A 20,585-nucleotide genomic window follows, 5' to 3' on the forward strand; every position below is an offset into this window, starting at 1 on the left:
GACTGTTAAAAAAGAAGGCCATGGGGTTTTTGTATGATTCTGCTTTAAATGAAAATCTATTATGACTGATCATATATATATATATATACATATATATATATATATATATATATATCTCAAGCTAGCGAGTTGATCAAAGACTGCTTTTTGACTGTTTTTACCCACTGATGTTACATGTAAGACAAAAAAATGAGACAAAAATTCTGAATTTAAATGGGATAAACCATTTAAAGGAGGAAATGTGCTGTAGTAGATAGTGGTGGTCTCATCTCTCCTACATGATGGTTCTGTGATCCTGGACAAGTCACTTAACTTTGCTCTAAGAGTATAAGCCCTGCAAGGTCCTGACCCGCATTATCATATCATCAGAGCCAGCCTTTATTTCTGTCCCTAATTGATTTAAAAACTATTCATTCACATGACCCATTAGAAAAATAAGTATAAGGAAGTCAGAGAAACATGGGAAGATTTGCATAAACTGATTCAGAACGAAGAAAGAAGAACTGAGGTTAACAATATGTACGGTAACTACAGTCATGTGGATAACATTAAAAAGCAGTTGAATTCTGATCAAGTGTCATGAAACACTTCTGGCTCACTGAGCTGACAAACAAACACACAGTTGCTCTTTTAATAGAGAGCGGGAGACTGCAGATATGGGATACAGTATAAACAGTCAGACCTGGCTGTCCATTAGTTTGGCTTAAGTGTTTTTCTTTTTTCAAAGGAAGGCATGGGGAGAGGAGTTCAGAGGAAATTACTGGTATTAAAAAAGGTACAACAATATAAATTATGTAGATAGATGAATAATTAAAAAGTAAGCCATAAAAGAGAAAAAAAAAGTTTGCCTAATGAGTATTGAATCTGTCTCATATATGCTGCCCACTCCTACCACATATTAAACAATTGCAAAGGCTGTTTTTGAAAATCTATAAACATTTCAGATGACTTTCTGTCCATTATAATGAAAATATTGGCATTGAACTGGCTTGAGACAAAGGAATTGGTAACATGCAGTAGCTGAAGTTAAAACGTCCAATTTCCCTCCTCTTCTAGTCAAACATTATGGAGGGAGTTGTCCCCACTCTTCCCCAAAATGTCTTTGCCTCCCATTTTTTGGGAGAGGGGAAATGCATCTTCTGAGAACTCTCCAATGGACCTGCTTAGGAACTAGCCACACCTGTGGCAACAGATTGTGAAAGTGGTAACCATGATAGCTTTCCTAATGTGCACGTGGTATGGGAAAAAAAGCAATGGTTACAAAGAGGCCCTAATGAGTGTAATCACAGTCATTAGTGTTTTATAGTATATGTCATACACAAATGCTTAAGGCTTTGAGCATATGAATGTTTATGAATGAACCTAATGCTCCCTGCTATGATATTCAAGTTTTGGGATTTAAACATGCTTGTATAAAGGCAAACGTGCTTCCATTTGCTATAGCCTGTAACTGAAGAAGAAACTCTTACTTAAATAGTGTTGGCAAAAGAAAAAAGTATAAAAAGAAGCAAAACTCAAGAATGTGGTTACTGTTTGTTCCTTGTTAAGAATCAGGTCTTCCTTCAGCTGGGAAATATGTACATGCACAACATCTTTTCTGTCTATATATTCTTTGATTTATTGATCAGTTTATTTTTTAAACTACACATTGAAATAATTTTTGGTAATTGTTTTCTGACATTTGTATATTTTATATTCTTTTAAATTGTTTTTTAACCCAACAATGGCAAATTTACCACCAGAAAACTAACAATGGAATATCCTTACTTTCCCACAGAAAATATGATAAGCGTTGCTTTATTTCTGCCTTAAAAATGACAAAATGAAAAAAAATATATAATAATGTCACTTACTTATCCAAAGTGCTATGGAATTGAGTAACCTCTAACTTCTTTTTGAAAAATAAGGGTTAGGTCAGACATGGGAAAAGAATCTACTGCATAAAAATATTTTTAAAAGCTCTTTTTGTAGTGGCAAAAAATTGGAAATGAAAGGGTGTCTGTCAATTGGGGAACAGCCAGGTAAGTTGTGGTATATGGTTGTATACTATTGTGCCATAAGAAATGTCAAACACAATGAGTTCAGAAAAACTTGAAAAGTCTTATATGAACTGATGCAAAATGAAGTGAGCAGAACCAGAACAATATACACAGTATCAGAAATATTGTGCAATGATCAACTGTGAGGGACTAAACTATAATTAGCAAAACAAGGTCCCAAGAAAACCCCAAGGGATTCATGATAAAAAATACTATCCATAGCCAAAGATGGAGTCTGATTGCAAATCAAAGCATGACATCTTCTACTTTATTTCCTTCATTAGTTTTTTATTGTATATGTGATATGAGTCTTTTGATATAGCATAAAGAATATGGAAATATGTATTGCATGGAAACACTGATATAATCTATATCAGACTGTTTATTGCCAGAAGGAGGGCAGGGAGAGGGAGAATCTGAAGTGCAAAATGTTAAAAAACAATTGTCAAAAATTGTTTCTACATGTAATTGAAAAATACTTAAAAAAATTAAATTAAAAAAAAAAAAAGGGTTGGGTCAGCTACATAGTATAATGAAGAGAGTACCATGCCTAGAGTCAAAATTTGACCTGGTTCAAATCTGGACTCTGACATTTCCTAGCTGTGTATGTGATTCTGGGCAAGTCATTTAAACCTAAATGTCTAGCTCTTGCTTCTCTAAACTAATCCAGAAGGTAAGGGTTGGAAAAAAGAAAAAGAAAAAAAGGACTAATGTCTATCATCATCATGCCAAGTAGGCCAAATATAAGTAAACACTGCATTATTGCTTTACCTTCTGCTCTCTGTCCCCTTGGCATCAGCTTGGTTCCTTTTCCTTCTCTTACCAGTTAGTCCTTTACCCAATTAACCAGGGAGAGGACTGGAGAACAAGTAGAGGGTTCCTGTAGGGGAGCTCTCCTGCTCACATGGATGGAAGGCATATAAGTCTTCTCTAAATGATAGGCTCCTCTGGTTCCCTCTTCCTCTTCCCTACCTCTCAAGAGTTCTAGAAGCTCTCAAGAGTTCTACAAGTTCATTATTATTATATTGTTGAGTCATTTCAATTGTCTGACTTCATGATCCCATTTTGGGGTTTTCTTGGCAAACATACTAGAGTAGTATACTATTCCCCCCCCCCCCTTTTTTTTTAACAGATGAGGAAACCGAGGCAAACAGGGTTAAGTGACTTCTAAATGCTTGAGGCAGAATTTGAATTCATGAAAATGAGTCTTTCTGATTCCAAGCCGAGTTTTATCTATAGTGGTTCTTAGTGGCTCCCTTTATTGTGTTAGTCTCTTTTAATTGTGGCATTTTAAGGGTTGACTTGTAATTCAGGTCTGGAGCTCAGTTAAGTTTTTTTCCTTGTGCTGTTTTAATTTTTTTTTTAAACCACCAAATCCCAATTCAGGTAATAATTGTACTTTCTGTTTACAGCCCAATAATAAAACTGGAAATGGGAAAATGCAATATAAATGAGTTATTAAGTAACACAAAATTCTGCCTCCAAGCAGTGCTTGACAACTATATCCTAGGGTTGGCTTTTTACTCTGACAGAGTGTATCTTAGAAGAAAGAGTACTGGGCCAGGAAGTCAGGAGGTCTGGGTTTCATCTCATGAACTTAAGTCTCTTCATTTTCCTAAGCCTCAGTTTCTTCATCTGTAAAATCTGAAATAAAGCTTGATGAGCTTTATTTCAGGTCTTTCTCCTTCCTAAAATCCTGTGATTTTATATTAAAAATTTCCAGAAGAAACATTTATGTCTCCATCCTCTTCCTCAGAATATTAATAAACTTCCTCCCAGTCTTTTCATCCAGATATTCTTTCCCCCAGGCTTATATCTATACTAATAATGAACCCTCTGTGCTATTTGTGACTTTTCTTCCCTCCAACTCCCCTTGGCTGTGTTTACCCCATATATCTCTACTTAATCAGTGCTCCCTTGGGATGGGCAAGAAGGAAATGGGGAAGAATTTGCCTTTCTTCTTGCTCACAGCCAGGGGCACCCCTAGGGCACAACAAATGGAGAGTGTCGGGCAGGTCACTGGACTCTGCCCCACTCACTCCCTCCACCTAAGTGGGTTTGTACCTTGGCCCAGCCCTAGCCTTGGAGCTAGCTGAAGAGAAACAATGATTACTTTCCATGTAGCTGCTGATACAAAACTAGGCAGGAGAACAGCTCATTATACAACCTTTCAAGTTAGGAATTCTTGTTTTATTTTGACAGCAAGACATAAAGGTTGAAGTCTAATTATACTAAGTTATGGCAGTATACTGAAATGTTCCTGTCTTATGGGTCAGGTGAATTTTTAGTATTCTAAGCACAGTTAGCTCTACTGAAGAATACTTGCTATTAAAAATAAGGCCGCATCCTTCACACCAATTCCTTAAAAAAAAAAAAATTAAATGGGATTTGGTCTATAAAAGAAGTGTGAATATTTTGCATATATTTAAATGCACTAAAAAATGGGAGAGAAAGAGAGAGAGAGAGAACAACATCTAGAAAAACTTTCACATACAGAAAAATGAATATTTCCTGCTAATTGAAAGTCTGTAGGGAAAAAAGGAGGCCCACCTCTATCAAACCCTTTCTCAGTTTTGGCTTTCAGGGTAGTTTTTTATCTGCCACATGGCTTATACCCCCAAACTCAAATTAATTTTAGCTCTGGGGTATGTAAACTTAAAAATATATATGTATTTCAATAATGATATTTTAATATAATTAGTTCTTTGTAATCTTACATAGACATTGGTTGATTCCTGTTTTGGGAGTCTGATGGGCAACTGGATGGTTCTAAGGCACTCACCTCTTCCCCTCGCTCCTAGCAAAATCTTAACCCTTTCCCATACTCCTTCCCACTTCAAGCCTGGAGAAGCTTGGAACCTATCAAAGGGCTATGGAATAAGGACTCTCCTAGGCTAGCCTGGCTCTGGAGAGGACCCTTAGAAGGGAAGATTCAGAGAAAGGTCTGTGCGCCTGGTGTTGGAGAGATAATGCCTTGTGAAGCATTCCATGTTCTTTATATTCATTTTCCCCCCCAAATCAATGATAATTCTAATCAACTGCAGGTGTAGTTTCTGTTTGAAGCATGGTTCTTCAATGACTTGGTTCTGCTTTCAAAAGAAAGCAAAAACATATATAAACAGACAGGCGAGAATCACAAAATGAAAAAAAAAAGTTAAAATATCAATAGGCCCATCAAAGCTGACCCCTGGACACAAATGGGGGAACTGTCACTGATGACAAAACTGTTTTAGTCTATGAGTCACCAGATATAAGTGGCAGTCACGTAATTGGGAGTCCCATATTTTGGAATATATTTGAATTTTTAAAACATCTTATTTTTCCTTTCCAATATTTTTCCTTGACTAATTCCAATGAGGACAAGGAAGAAGAAAAAAGTTTCAGGTGAGGTGATGGTTTATATCTTAACTATTTGGAAAGCTTTTCCCAAAATGACTCATTTGAGGTATTCCCATTCACCACAGATTATAAAAGAAAGGCAATGCATTTCAAATAAAAGGTTTTTCCTCAGGATCCTCTCAAATAGCTTGGTTAATTTATATTAAAAAAAAAAAGTAAAAAAAAAAGCTCACCAGCATAATTCACTGCCTAGATTTAAGATAACCATTAGCTCAAAGAATTTCATACACAGGTACTTTGGCCAAAGGACAAATAGCCAAGGGACAAAAAAAACTCAAGGAAGTTGTTTGCTGATGAAATGAATATGAGCTTGAATTTTGGAAACACAGCACCTTAAAACAAGTTTTAAAATTTTATCTCTTTTTTTGAATGAAAGAAATAAGGTATTCTTTATTGTCTTGTTGGGGCTCAAAGAATTTGAAAGGCTACCCTCTATGCTGGGATGAAGGGAGAGCCAAGAATCTATACTCCTGAGAGGCCCAGTAGAAATCACATTTTATAACATCAGTACCAAATAATTTTGGATGTTCATGGCATGCCCTTAAATCTATGTTATTGCTGACTACACTAATTTAATATCCATTTACTGAACTTGCAATTCTATAGGAGTTTTAAAAAAAATCAAGTCTGCCTATTCTGTTTCATTGGCAAACTAGATTCTTTTATACATAACACAGCGGTAATAAATTGTGAAGCTAATTCTGAAGAACAACCAAGCCTCTGCTTTCTTCTTGGGAAAGGAAAGGGACCAGAGTTATTTCAAGGAGACTCTTATGTGCAAGGAAAAGAAAATTTCTAAACAAATTCGAATTGCAAACCTTCCATGACAACAGTTATGGTTTGTTTGTTAGCTTCTGTTTAGTTACAGTAACTAAGCTTCCTAATGGCAAGCTATATCAGTTCAGGAAACTCCTTGGACGAACCATTATTTACATTGTACTATTTTTATTAAATTTATTAAAGCTTAATCCTTTTTGAGGTAAGGGTTAATTTAGATGACCTCCGTGGTCCCTTCCAACTCTGAGCTTCTGAGATACTTTGAGGATTTCCATCAAACTCTCGATGTAGAGTTACAACATAAATCCAATTGCCACTGGATGGATGTTTTGGGTGACACTTATTGCTACCTGATGTTAAAAGCAATTAACATGTTTTTGGTCAAGTTTTCATTCCTTTTTATTTTAGTTGAAATTTTGAGACAGCAAAAATCTGGAGATTAATCTGAGCACCAGAAAAGGAATGAATTGAAATGGAAAAAAGAAAGAAAGAAAGTTTGAGTTTGGTAGCTATAATACTTAACTTTATCACTTGCAAAAGGAAGATGCTAGTTGGATTACTCCTGCTATCTTTTTTGTCTCTAAAGGATTTGCTTATGTGCAGACAGATCTATGAAATACAGTTCCTCAAACCCGAAATTCTAATAATCATGTGATTTGTGTCTATAATAAAAAATTCTTGCAACACTGATACAGTTCCCAAGCACAACCCGAATGAATGGAGTATTTCCAAATTTCTACAACATGATATAAGAATAAAACTCTGAAGTCTTCTAAATATTCTTGTGACCTTAAAGTATTCCTCCCTGTTGCCTTATAGACTATATTATGAGCCCCCGGAGACAGGGCAGGACACTGTAGGAATATGTTTGATATATAGTTGGATTAAATAACAACCTAATATATCAAACATATCACACAGAGGCCTGCAGAAAAGGCATCCAGGTTTGATTGAGCTTGAAAATGGACACAGAATTGAAGACTATGACAGCAGGGAATGGTCATCAGCTACCAGAGACGCAACTTCTTTACCTGTCTTTGGAGGCATAAGTCTATCTGTGAGTGTGGAAATAGTACTATTAGCAATATGGTACATGCATAAGCTCTCTAACATTTTTATCCCATCGTCATACCACATTTCCAATCAAAAAGTTAATTCAGCAAGGTAGGTTTTTTTTTCTTCTTTTGAAGATCCAATGCAAAAGAGATGCTTAAATTTTAAGAATTTGAATTGGGAGTGTATCAGGCAACATCTTCACAAGTCAAGGACCATTATACCCTAAAAATAGGCATTTTGAGCATATGGTAAACGGAATAATTTCACCAACAATATCACCTTCCCAAAGGTGGTTCATAAAAATCAATGGAAATGCCCAATTGTATGCTTTATCATCATTAGCACCCATTAAATGTTCAGGGTAGGTTATGGTAGACCACACACATTTTCCCATAAATAATGCAAACAAATATCAATCTTACATTGTGTGTGAATATTTGTTTTCCTAAAGCACAAACATTATAATAACTGATTATCAAAATATTTTTGAAAAAAGTTAATCTAAAAAAATGTGAAGGTTAGAGAGAGATGATGAGTGGGGTTGAGAGAGGGGAAACAAGGAGGTAGAAAAATAAGTACATAAATGAAAAACTTTCAAAAGCTTTTTGAAATTTAATTATTTTCTTCTACTTGGGAAATTTCTATCAAAAGTATTTTATTTTATACAGACTTTAGTAAAAAAAGCAAAGAAAGCAGATGGTTCTCTAAGACAGATTAGAATATTATGGTTTGGGTAAGTAATTTTCCCAGAATGATTAGGCAGATAGCATGCGACATGTGAAAGGCTCTGAATCAAGAGTTTCCCACCATCTATTTGGAGAAGAGAGACTGGCTTTGGATCACTGAAAATGTAGCTAGTCCTGAGTAACCATATACACCTTTTACTGGGGGACCTGACCTCAAATAAGTAACATAAATGTAAAGATTCACATCAGCCACTTAAATTATGACTTTCATTTTAGTTAAATGATTTTGTTGCCTTGGTATTGAAATTATTACATTAAATGTGACATCTATAGCAACATCTTTTAAAGAAAATAAGGAGTAGGGGCCTGAACTCCAATCTCAAGAAGCTTTTTAAATTTAGTACCTAAAGGCACTAAATTTTCTAACCAATGATTACTTGGACTCCCTTATAGGTTAAATGGAAATTTCCCAGGAGACTGGTGAAGTAACATACTTTTAAAAGTTCAAGTAGGCAGGAAGTAGAGTCTTTAATAACTCGAATCTTCTAAAACATTTCTTCTATTTCTAAAATAAATCTAAGACATGATGACTCTTAGAAACTACACAGCCTTTAGGGGGCAGCTGGGTAGCTCAGTGGATTGAGAGCCAGGCCTAGAGATAGGAGGTCCTAGGTTCAAACCCGGCCTCAGCCACTTCCCAGCTGTGTGACCCTGGGCAAGTCACTTGACCCTCATTGCCTACCCTTACCACTCTTCTGCCTTGAAGCCAATACACAGTATTGACTCCAAGACAGAAGGTAAGAGTTAAAAAAAAAAAAAAGAAAGAAAGAAACTACAGCCTCTAGCCCACTGCTGCTACTAATAGAAAAAAAAATACATCTGGACATATGAAGGGAGCAGTAGAATATAATTGGGTCTGTATCTACATTAGTTTGCTGTTTTCTTCCAGTCACTTATTTGTCAACTGGATTCCTTCAAAGTCCAAACAGGCATTTTCCCTGAGACTAGGGCCTCCTGGCAATTTTCTACAGAGGATAGAGCAGGCAGAGGCAACAGCCTTTAGAAACTTTCCTGGTGGCCTGGTACTATCATGTGCAATTATCTGGCCTGCTGTGTGGAAATTCTCATCTGTCAAGATGAATTCCAATTTGTTAGAACTCTGTTCTCACTGCCATCATAGGGAGCTCCTAATAGTCTCGAATGCCCTGGTATTCAAATCCATGAGTCTCATCCTCCCTAAATCAAGTCAAATGACATGTCAGGTGAATATCAATCAGAAGGAGAGAAACTGAAATTCAGAACCAGAAAAGTACTAAGGACAACTCTTCAAAAGGAAAAAAAAAGGCAGAAAGAATAGAGTAGGTGGGTTTAGAATATGTTACATTGAAATGTTAATATAAAACCAGGTACATTTCTTCCCCAAAAGATTCAAAGTGTCCATTGAAGTGGTTTAGATGTTAGCATTGATCTTTTCAAAGAATTATTAGTTAGGTACTCTTCTGAGATAGATATAGAAAAAAACGAGGTGGGGAGAGGGAACAATTAAGGAACATTTACCCCAAATTCTAATTTGATAGCTGTTTCCACAGTTTAAGGCTCACCTTTGACTTAAGAAGAAACTGATCATTTTCAAAAATCCAGAAAATAGAAAAAGAAAAAATTTCTTTCTTATACACTTTAGTGTTTGCGTTTGAAAGAAAGATCATAACTTCCCCCAGACATTTCACAATCTCATCTTGACGGAGATTACTTGGGGGAGATATGATTTCATGACAAAATGAAGAACCTAAAATCTTAAACTATCAAGTCATCTTAATAAGGTTTTTAAAATTATTAGTATTGTTATTTTCTTTGAAAGTTTTCATTAGGACAGGAAGATATTTGTTTTTAGAAGAGAACTGTAAGGAACCTAATAGTTCTGGGATATGTCTCCAATTTTAATAAACTCATTAAATTGTGATAAATGTTTATATACAACATTGGTCAGTAGCCTTTTTTTTCGAGGAATCAGATGTAGTAAAATATTTTGTATTTATACCTTCCATAAAAGGGTGGAGAGATTGTAAAGAGAATGGAGAGCCTCCTCTTAAGACTACCAGCCTTTCTGTGGGAAGGTACTACTTATTCTTTGGAGGCCTCCCAGTCAAGGAAGTGAGGGCTCTAAAAGGGAACATGGAGGGACCTCTTAACCAGTTAATATATTTTTTGTTGGACTTGTCCATGGTGGGTAGGGAGGAGTGATGATTACTCTATGATGGAATGTGAAGCCAGTTTACTTGTTGGAAACTCCTAGCTTAAATTTGTACATAGCTTTTCAACTTTAGATCTTCTTTCTCTCTACAATCTTTTTTTGAACAAAAGTAGTTTACTTTGTGAAAGAGATTTTCTATCTCCTTTCTCTCTCCTCTTCCCATCTCTCTCACAACCAGACACACGTGACCTTAAATTCCAATCTCTTATCAAAAGGCAAAAACAGAAATAGGAAAAACATCAAACTCTAGTCTCTTTGTGGAAGAAGACATTTATGAATGCTTCATTTTGGACAAGAGTTCTTTGGATTAATCTTAAAGGATAGATTCAACATTGCTTAACCTCCTTCTATAGATTTGTTGTCTAGATTCTAGGTTTAGGAAGATGGCAGTAAAGAATTCCTTGGACTTATCGTTCAGACTGCCATCATTTCAGGCCAGTTTCACTCTAGTATTGAGGTATGTAGTATATATAAAGATATTTGACTTTTCAGGGTTCTTTCCTTCGGTGAAAGTCTCACAAAAATTATGGATTTCAGCATAAAGATGGTAGCTTCATTTATTAACAGGTGCTTCCCAAGAAAGCATTTTACAAATATTTCTATGTGTGAGACAGTGGGAATTCCATACTATGAAAAGGTTATTGACAGATTCACAGTCCTGACAAAGTGGAAGTGAACAAGCTAGACCCCCATCCACGCCATTCCTATTCTTTCCCACCTCCCCATTTCTGGAACCACACAGTCATCCTGTTGACATCACAAGAGTACAGGGATAGATACTCACTTTTGGTTTAGCTCTTGGCTTCAGTTGCTCTAACTTCTTAGCCGCAGCCTCAATGGATGCTGCAGCTCCCAGCAATTCGGTTTCAGCAATGACTGTTGGGTCTTCCGGATCTACCCACTCTGTACCTGAAAATGAGATTAAAACATTATTATTCTCGGTAGTCATGGCTCTTGGACTATGGCTAGGACTAAGGGGTGCAATGTGATAGAATTCTAATGGCTTTCTGGAATTGGATTTAGTTCCTTCTCATCTCAAAGACTTATTTCAAAGAGAGAGCACTTAATTATGCAGATATCTTGTGTATATCTTTCCTTTTGATATCACTTGTACAACTGTTTTTTAGGAGTTGTCATCCATTTGAACTTTGGCCACCAAGTACCCACAAACCAAGACTGTTTCTTTGTGGAATCCTATTACTGTCTTCAGTCAAAAATTTTAGAAAAGGGGGCAGCTGGGTAGCTCAGTGGATTGAGAGCCAGGCCTAGAGACGGGAGGTCCTAGGTTCAAATCTGGCCTCAGACACTTCCCAGCTGTGTGACCCTGGGCAAGTCACTTGACCCCCATTGCCTAGCCCTTACCGCTCTTCTACCTTGGAGCCAATACACAGTATTGACTCCAAGACGGAAGGTAAGGGTTTAAGAAAAATTTTAGAAAGTCAAACATCCTTATATATGTTCAATACCGTAATACTGGAATGAAATTGGCTAGAAATGATGGCATTATGGTTGGCAAATCCAAAGAATTCTTTGCTGCCATCTTCCTCTGCAGAGAAGTTTGCTAGGAAAGCAGCACTCAGAATAGATTAAATGGGTTAGAATTTTTTCTGTAATTCTGGGCTTTGAGGGTAGTATGGCATAATGGATGGAAAGCTAGTTTTGGAGTCAGGAAGATTTGGATTTAAGTCATGCCTCTGACACATGCTGGCTATCAAGGCCAGGTGTCAAGAAGACAAGAATTTGAATTTGGCTCTTAGAATTCTTTTAGCAATGTGACTCTGGGCAAGTCAATTAACCTCTGCTAGCCTCAATTGTAACAAGGGGATAAATGGGAATAGTAGCACCTACCTTTCAGGTTGTTGTGAGGCTCCAATGAGGTAATAATTGTGAAACACTTAACACAGTGCCTGGCACATAGCAGATGCTTAATACATGCTTATTTCCATCCTCCCTCCCTCTAGGCAACTCTCTATGATTTATAAATGGCAGAGAAGTGGCCATCCTGCAATAGTAGAAGAAATTTCCTCACCTGGCAGTTCTCTACACCAATGAAATCACAGGCCCATTGCCTACTCTTATTCCTAGCCTTTGGATGAAAACATATATGAAATAATGATGGAATTAGGGAAAGGAGTTTTAAATTGTCTCTTCTTTACAAAAGATACATGCAATACAGAGAGAGGGGGGAGAAGACCTTTTCTTATTACTACAATTTAATTTCTACAACCCAGCAAATGACCAAAACCAAACCAAAACCAAACATGGTCTCTTAATGATGGGAATGAGTGTTGTCCATGTGAGGCAGGATAATGAGAGAGCATCAAACGTACCTTTCATGGCTTCTGCAGCCTGGATAAGCTCCGTCACAGCACCTGCCACTCGCTTGGAGAATGCAGCCAACTGATGCTTTAAGTCTGGTGTTGGTTTCTGAAGAATCTACGTATGAAAAGAAATGAAGGCATGATTATGTGGTACTGTTACAGAAAATATACTCCTACATCTATGGAAGCTCACAGATCAGATAAAGGTCTAAAGCTGAAAACAAACAAAAAAACCCACTCCAACCCTTCACATATCACATCTAAATTCTAAGGAACACCCACCCACACAAGTTACTAATAAGAACAAAAGTACCAACAAACATTTGACAACAAAGCAAATGTGTGACCTAAACCTAATTACTGTTAGTACCTAGAAATCCAACAGTTTGGTCTTAGGTGATAGGAATCCTCAAGAGTCTAAGCATGATAAATCCTAGATTTTTGAGTATGATTTGGGGGGGGGGGGACGGTGTGGGGGAGGATGGGACATGAAGGGGCAGAATTCTGATGATTGAAAAAAGGGAAATTGACTTTCATCCTTATATATTTACTCAAGGTTGACTTTTATTTTAAATGGTGATAAAAAAGATAGGTCCTGGGGGCAGCTAGGTGGTTCAGTGGATTGAGAACCAGACCTAGAGATGGGAGGTCCCAGGTTCAAATTTGACCTCAGATACTTCATAGCTCTGTGACCTTGGGCAAGTCACTCTATCCTAATTGCCTAGCTCTTACCACTCTTCTGCCTTGGAACCAATAATCAGCACTAATTCTAAGATAGAAGGTAAAGGTTTTAAAAAAAATAGGTAGATATGGTTCTCTCTTTTTCTATTCCAGGTAAGATGACATTTCCTAGCTGAGTTGTTCTTCAATCCATCAAAGGAAGTCACTTTTGTTGTTCAGTCATTTCAGTTGTGTCTGACTCTTCATGACACTATTTGAGGTTTTCTTATGTCTCCTCATTGTCATTCTCTTTAATGAAATCTGTAATTGTTTCTGTGATTTCTTCTTTGACACACCAGTTTTGAAGAATTAGATTAGTTTCCAATTAATTTTAAATTTGCCTTTCCATGGACCCTCGTTAATTATAATTTTTACAGCATTATGGTCTGAAAAAGTAACATTTATTATTTCTGCTATTTGAGGTTTTCTTGGCAAAGATATTGCAATGGTTTGTCATTTCCTCCTTCAGTTCATTTTCAGATGACCAATGAAGAAACAGAGGCAAATTGGGCTAAGTGTCATGCAAGTAAATGTCTAAGGCTGGATTTGAACTCAGGGCTTTCTGACTCCAGCCCCAGTGCTAGGTTTACTCACCACCTAGTTGCCCCAAGGAAGTCACTAGAACTAAGATAATGTGAACACTGGTCCAATCTTCTACTAATTCTATTTCATTAATTCCTGGTTTTCCCCTGAACTCACTCCTTCCTTTAGTCTCTCTTTCTCTCTATTCACACTGGCAATCTTCAGATTTAGGGAACATAAGAAATTCATACATAATATTAAGACTTTTTGAGTTGCATTCCTATTAATGAACTCATAGCACGATCCTTTCTCTGAGCCCTTCTGAACAAACAAAATCTATTAAGAGAAGCCCTACCTCTCTTATAGCAATGCAGTACAAATTCATTCAAATCATCCATCCTATTGAGAAAACTCAACTTGACCAAAAAGGTTTTAGAATGCCAAGTCATAATCTCTTCTTATTCCCTTTCCTCTTTCCTTACCTCTATTTGCTTTATGGCTATCCCCTTTCATTAATCCCTCAACTCCCTTGAAAGAAGATGCAAAGGAGTAAAGATGCCAATTTTATAGGTTAAATAGAATCAAAAGGCCATAAAGCTTTAGCTGAATCAACTAGGTCAGGAACTCATTCCACAAACTTCAACTGCTTAGAATGTGTTAACATGTTTTAGAAATCTTATAGATATGAAAGTTCTAACCATTCGCAGTTAAAAGTTTATATCTCTGTGAGGTGCAACTTCTTTATCCCATTCTGCATTCCTTGAGGATCTATGTTACTGATTTGTCACCATTTAATAGCACATATATATATTGGAATTTCCCCCCCTTCTCTCATAGATCAAGACTCTTCTCTTGATTTGTAACTCTAATGAGAGATGTGGAGTTATAAATAACTACTCAGGATTCTCTTGATAAAATAAGCACCCTCCATTTCCTTTTATTAGAGGAGGTTTTGTATAGATATGATGACTCCATGCCAGTCAAAGATCCTCCTTGTAATTGCTCTAATCAATCTAATTCTTATTTTTATTTATTTATCTTTTAAAAAACCCTTACCTTTTGTCTTAGAATGGATACCTCTTGTCTCTAGGTCTGGTTCTCTATCCACTAAACTTCCTACCTGGCCTTAATTGATCTAATTCTTAAAACAAAATGCAGGGAGACTGATATTCTTTCTTCAACAATTATTGCCTTCTATCCCCTCTCATCTTCATCCTTAAACTCAGCATGGTGCTATGTTGACAACAAGCAATTAATTAAGGTTAATGAATTCTCTAGTCAAATTATATTATTTCTGAGTCTCATTTTGAAAGAACACTAGAACATTATTGGACAGATACCTGGAAGGGCCCTACTCCTCTCAACTATAATGAGTGGGAATTAGTGTTTCCTAGTGCTTTGAGCTTCTGTTCTATTCTAGTGAGCAGGTATCAGAAATCCATGTGACTTCAATTTTTTCATGCTCAACTCAATTTTTTGGGATACTCCCTGTGTGATGTAGTAGAAAAAACACTATTTTAAATATTATAATATAGGTTCAAATCCCAGCCAGCCAATATATTATGGGATCTTAGGTGAGTGGTTTAATGTCTCTGGGCTCTTGGTTCCTTTATCTGTAAAATTGGGGGGATTTGGACTCAATGATCTTTAATATTTATTCTCTCTCTGAATCTATAACCCTAGATTTTCTATAATCTTTTTTTCCAAAGATTAAACAGGCAGTAAATACTTATTGTCCACTATGTGTGTACTGAGTGCCATGCTAGGCAGAGTGGAGAAGTCTTGAAGGAGATAGTTGGGGAGATAAAAGTTATGTACATCATTACTGCCTGACTTGATAGCCATCTGACTCCTAAACTGGTCTTGCTGAGAATTTGTTAATTAGAATCTTGAAAGTACTGTCATTCTGAGTTCCAGAAGTATAATCAGTTGCTATTGTTCAGTCACTATGTTCAACTCTTTGTTACCCCATGGACCATACTGTCCTTGGAATTGTCTTAGCAAAAATACTGGAGTGATTTGCCATTTCCTTTTCCAGTGGATTAAGACAAACAGAAGTCCAGAGTCACACAGTTCATGTCTTGAGGCTGGATTTGAACTCAGGTGTTCCTGACTCCAAACTTAGCTCTCTAAGTGCCACTTGCTGCCTAAATACAATTAGACATGGAAGAAAAGTTTAGAGTTCATCTTGTCAGAAAAGGAAGAGGCCAGTATTTTTAAAGCATTTATGTGTCATGGTTCCTTTGGCTGTCTGGTAAAGCCTATGGCTCCCCTTTCAGTATACTGTTTTAAATGTATAAAATATGTAGGATTACAAAGAATAAGTTATACTGAAATCTATCTATATATGTGGATATACATGCACACACACTCTTTCTCCCCACCTCCTTCCTCTTCCCTCTCCCTTCTCCCTCTCTCTCCCTCCCTCCCTCTCTCACTGTCCCCCATCCCCCTTCTCCCTCTTTTTCTCCCCCTTTCTCTTCCTCCCTCCATCCCCCTCTCCCTTTCAGAGAGCCCCTGAAATCTATCTATGGACAAGGGACATTTTTCATGATTCCAGTTAAGAACTCCATAGAGGAGTTTGTTCAGCAGTAAGCTAAATGGAATAGCCAATCTTTACTCCCTCCACTATCTTTAATTCAGAACAATATAACAACTCCAAATCCCTTTGTAGACTGTGATTTTTCTCTTAAAAACTAAGAGACAATAAAATAAACTTCAAATCCCCACCAGCTGTAATATCTGCCATCATTTTATCGGATTGGGTTTTCAAGGTGAACCTCCAAATGGCAATTGGCTGGTCATTACGACATCCTGCTACCAGAAGAATAGTGGTAACTTAGTTATAGTTGCATGGTTTGAGCCAGGCCTCCCCAGAAGCATGGTAAATAGAGAATTTTAAAAAAGATATTAATAATTTGTGCTACATCGGCTAGTCCCATTCATATTGTTGAAAGGTAGGGAACTTCTCTCCCTCTCCCCCCCAAACTCACTCAAACTGCCTCAGAGACGAATAAAATTACACTGAAAAAACAACATTGAGGGAAAGAGATGTTACTTCTGTCCATTCTGAACTTTGAAGCATAGGAGAAAATGTATAGCAAAAAAAAGTTAGCTCTTAAGGATGAAACAGGATGGAAACAATTTCTATTTTTATGTTAACATTCTTTCACAGAGACAATCTCGAAGCAAGGTGATTTCTAATGGAAGGAAACAGAATCAAATTAAAATTCCGCTAGTAGAAATGAAGGTAATTTCAGCACCACTTAAAGATCACATATTATGGTTGTGCATAAATGTTGAACTGATTACAAGAGACTACGATGGATTCTTTCGCTGAATGCTTATAAATGAATTTACACATGTTGATTTTCTCTTTGTATCATTTCTTGTAGAGGATTCTGTCCTTGCCTTAGTCTCTTCTCTCTATATACTATTTCACAAAATAATTTCATCAGCTTCCACGGATTCAAGCATTTCTATGCTAATGCTTCTCAAATCTACGGATCCAGCCCTAACCTCTTTGCCTTTTGTACATTTTTGTAATCTTGAACTCAACATGTCCGAAACTAAACTTAATTTCTATTGCCCCCCAACCCTCCTCTCTTCCTAACTTTCCTGTTACTATAGAAGGGGTGGGGTGTGGGGGGAAGGAAGATGATGGCACCTTCTAGAAAGGCAAAATCAACATGGATGTGGATGTGTATACATGTAGATTTACTTATCCCTGGCAGACACTTTAAATGGACAATGAATTTGGCTCAGAATTAAGAAGAGAGGGTTTGAGTTCAATTAGGAAATTACATAGCACTTTCAACTACTTCACACTTTTCCCTGAAACCAAAACCCATCTCTTTGTACTGGAGAGTTCATTCTTAGAGTAATGACAGAGAGATGCCAGTCATGCGATACTACAGTCTCAAAATATTTCTCCAAAATGGGGAAATTTGTAGAGACAGATTAAAGAAAACAAATTGATCAAAAGAAAATTCAGGATATCTAAAAGTATTACTGTGGTTTTAGAGTTAAGCTTTAATGGCTTAAAACTGCAATAAGACTTCTGGGATGCTCTGTATTTATGGAAACACTTACCATCTGCTAGGCACTATATGAGGTGATGGGGATATAGAGACAAAAATCAAATAATCTGGGCAAGGGGGACATATGGATAATATGAACATATATAGGAACCTAAAACATATATAAATTAGATAAAAGTTATGTTTTTTTTTGGTGGCAAAACTGCTCAAGATAGTGGGAAGGAAAAAAAAAGAAGGCTCCATGCAGAAGGTGGCATTCTAGCTGACCCTTGAAGCGAACTAGGCAAAACAAAAACTAGAAGAGCAATTATGTTAGATCATGGGTATACAGAGGAGTCTATGCAAAAATGACAATTTTGAGATGCTAAAGGATAGACACAGGTATATGAAATAAATTGGGAAGAGAATATTGGCTGGTATTACTACTACCATAAAAAAAAAGATTAAAACAGGGCATTTGTGACTATCAATCCACATGCTTATTTTCTCGTTAGTAGAAAATATTTATGTTTCTAGGACATATTTGATGAAGGGATGAGAGGAGAACAGGAAGAGGCGGGAAATTAGGGCTAGCAATCTAAAGTACTGTCGTATGGCTTATTGTCTGAGTTGTGGAACACTACAGTCTCTGAAAAATCGAAAATGAATATTATATGTTAAGGGCAATGATAGGATAGGGTGGGTGTAGACAGGCAGTCACAGGTTATCAGTGACAAATTATCCACAAGAGACATCATCCAAATGTAACCAGAAAAAGGCAGAACTTCCATGGAGCAAGAGTGAAAGATAACAAACAGAAGGAAAGCCAAAGTTTCTCCTTGGTGTCTATGTCATGTTTGTTAAGAGACCGAATGGAAGGCTCATATCACACAAAGGAGCTATTAATAACAGCCTCACAAGGGGAGAAGGCAGAGACTGGTTGGATCTTGCACTATGGATAAGAAAACAGTGATAGTTTAAAAAAAATCTATTTTTTAATGATGAAAAATTAGCTTCATGTGATTTAGTGATAATCTGGTGAACGGGTTAAATTTAGACCATTTTAGGCAACATCTTCAGTCTAAGAGGTTATTACAAGTGGCAAAGATCATGAAAAATGTTCAGTCTCATTAGCTAGAAATTATTTTCCTCCAGCACAACAACGCATATTTATCTAACACTTTGAGGCTTGGAAATTGCTTTTTTTTTTTTGAGCTATTCTATACTATTCTATGACCTTGTAAATGTTCATAATGTATATGAGGTTTTCTTTTTCTTTTGATATCATAAATTTTCACCATACCCCAGTGTTTTGATCTCCACAGATTACTATGATTTCCTTGCTAGCAATGTGAATGGGGGTGAAGGGGAAAGTAAAAACATGAATCATGTAACCATGGAAAATTTTTCTAAAAAAATAAAATATTCAAATCTAAATAAATAAATAAACGAATAAATAAATAAATGAGTGAATGAATGAATGAATGAATAAAGCAATACTAAGTTATTGGTTCCAAGGCATACTGGAAAGGGCAAGGCAACTGGGGTAAGTGACTTGCCTAGGTCATACAGCTAGGAAATTTCTGAGGTTGGATTTGAACCCAGGACCTCCTATCTCCAGGTCTGACTCCCTATCCACTGAAGACACCCTATGTCTTATCTTCTGGTAAGTGACATTTTGTCTTCCTTGATTTTTATCTCCACAAGCTTCTCCTCTAGGAGACAATAAAAATTGACACCATTTTAATGCTACCCATAAACTTTTAATTTAGAAGATGGTGCTCTAAATGGGAAATCCTTTATGACTAGCCAGCAAGTAGAGATGCAATTTAGGAACTAAATAATTATCAGTCTTGATGACGTCACTATAGATTAAATGATAAGACAGAAGGAAGTTGCAGTTAAATGGAATACTGGATCATAGGGTCTCTTTGGAGAGGTGAATGAAGATGGAAGTATTGGTTCTACTTGGTAACCAAATGTAGCAATGAATATCCTTTTATCATGTTATTTTTAAAATTTGTAAAATAATTACACAGCATACCATCTGCTATAATCAATCATCAATTATTAATTAAGCACTTAATATGTCCTGAGCACTGTTTTAGGCATTAGAGATAGAAGTACAAAGAATGAAACAATCCCTATTTGCAGTGAGCTTATTATTCTAGTGAAGGGGGAGAGATAAGTGTGTCTATACACACACACATCCTATATATGATATATACATATGCACCCACATATATATTGAGACACATCTGTATCTATATCTCTACATGTTTATATATATATGAGCATAAACATAAATTTAATATCTACAAATATAAAAAAGTAGTTAAATACAAGGATTTTGGGAGTGTGGTGGGGCACTAAAGCTCTGGGAATAAGGAAAAAGTTTACTCAGAAGCTGTTTGAGCTTGAGCTGCACATTAAAAGGAGAGAGGGCCTCACATTCTAGACAAGGGAGTGAGTCAGTACAAAGGTAGAGCCTGGAGACAAGAGTAGAATGCAAGAAGAACAGGGAAAAAAGCTAGTTTAGTTAAATCACAGTGTGGGAAGGGTGTAACTTCCAAGGAAGTAAGAAAGATAAGTTGGACTTAGGTTGTTTGGGTCTTTAAAGGCTAAACAAAGGAGTTTGCATTTATTTGTTTATTCTATAAGTTATAGGAAGCTGCTTAAGTTGATCCAGAAGGGGAGTTCTTTGGTCAGATCTGTGTTTATGGAAAGTAACTTTGGCAGCAATGTGGAAGATTGATTGGAGTGGAAAGAAACTATAGGCAAGAAGTCCAAATTTG

At 36.6% G+C, this 20,585-nt stretch overlaps 1 protein-coding gene across 1 annotated transcript in view; it reads right to left on the reverse strand.

Annotated features, from left to right (window-relative positions):
* The window catches only part of TLN2 (talin 2), a 252,871-nt gene that overhangs the window by 13,459 nt on the left and 218,827 nt on the right, over positions 1-20,585 (reverse strand). The window contains exons 50-51 of the mRNA XM_044660127.1: positions 12,539-12,644; positions 10,993-11,117 (exon numbers count right to left, since the gene is read on the reverse strand). Coding sequence (XP_044516062.1) covers positions 10,993-11,117; positions 12,539-12,644 — 231 coding nt within the window. The remainder of the gene's footprint in view (positions 1-10,992; positions 11,118-12,538; positions 12,645-20,585) is intronic.

This window comes from Gracilinanus agilis, chromosome 2, assembly GCF_016433145.1.
Source record: "Gracilinanus agilis isolate LMUSP501 chromosome 2, AgileGrace, whole genome shotgun sequence".
NCBI classification, from domain to species: Eukaryota; Metazoa; Chordata; class Mammalia; order Didelphimorphia; family Didelphidae; genus Gracilinanus; species Gracilinanus agilis.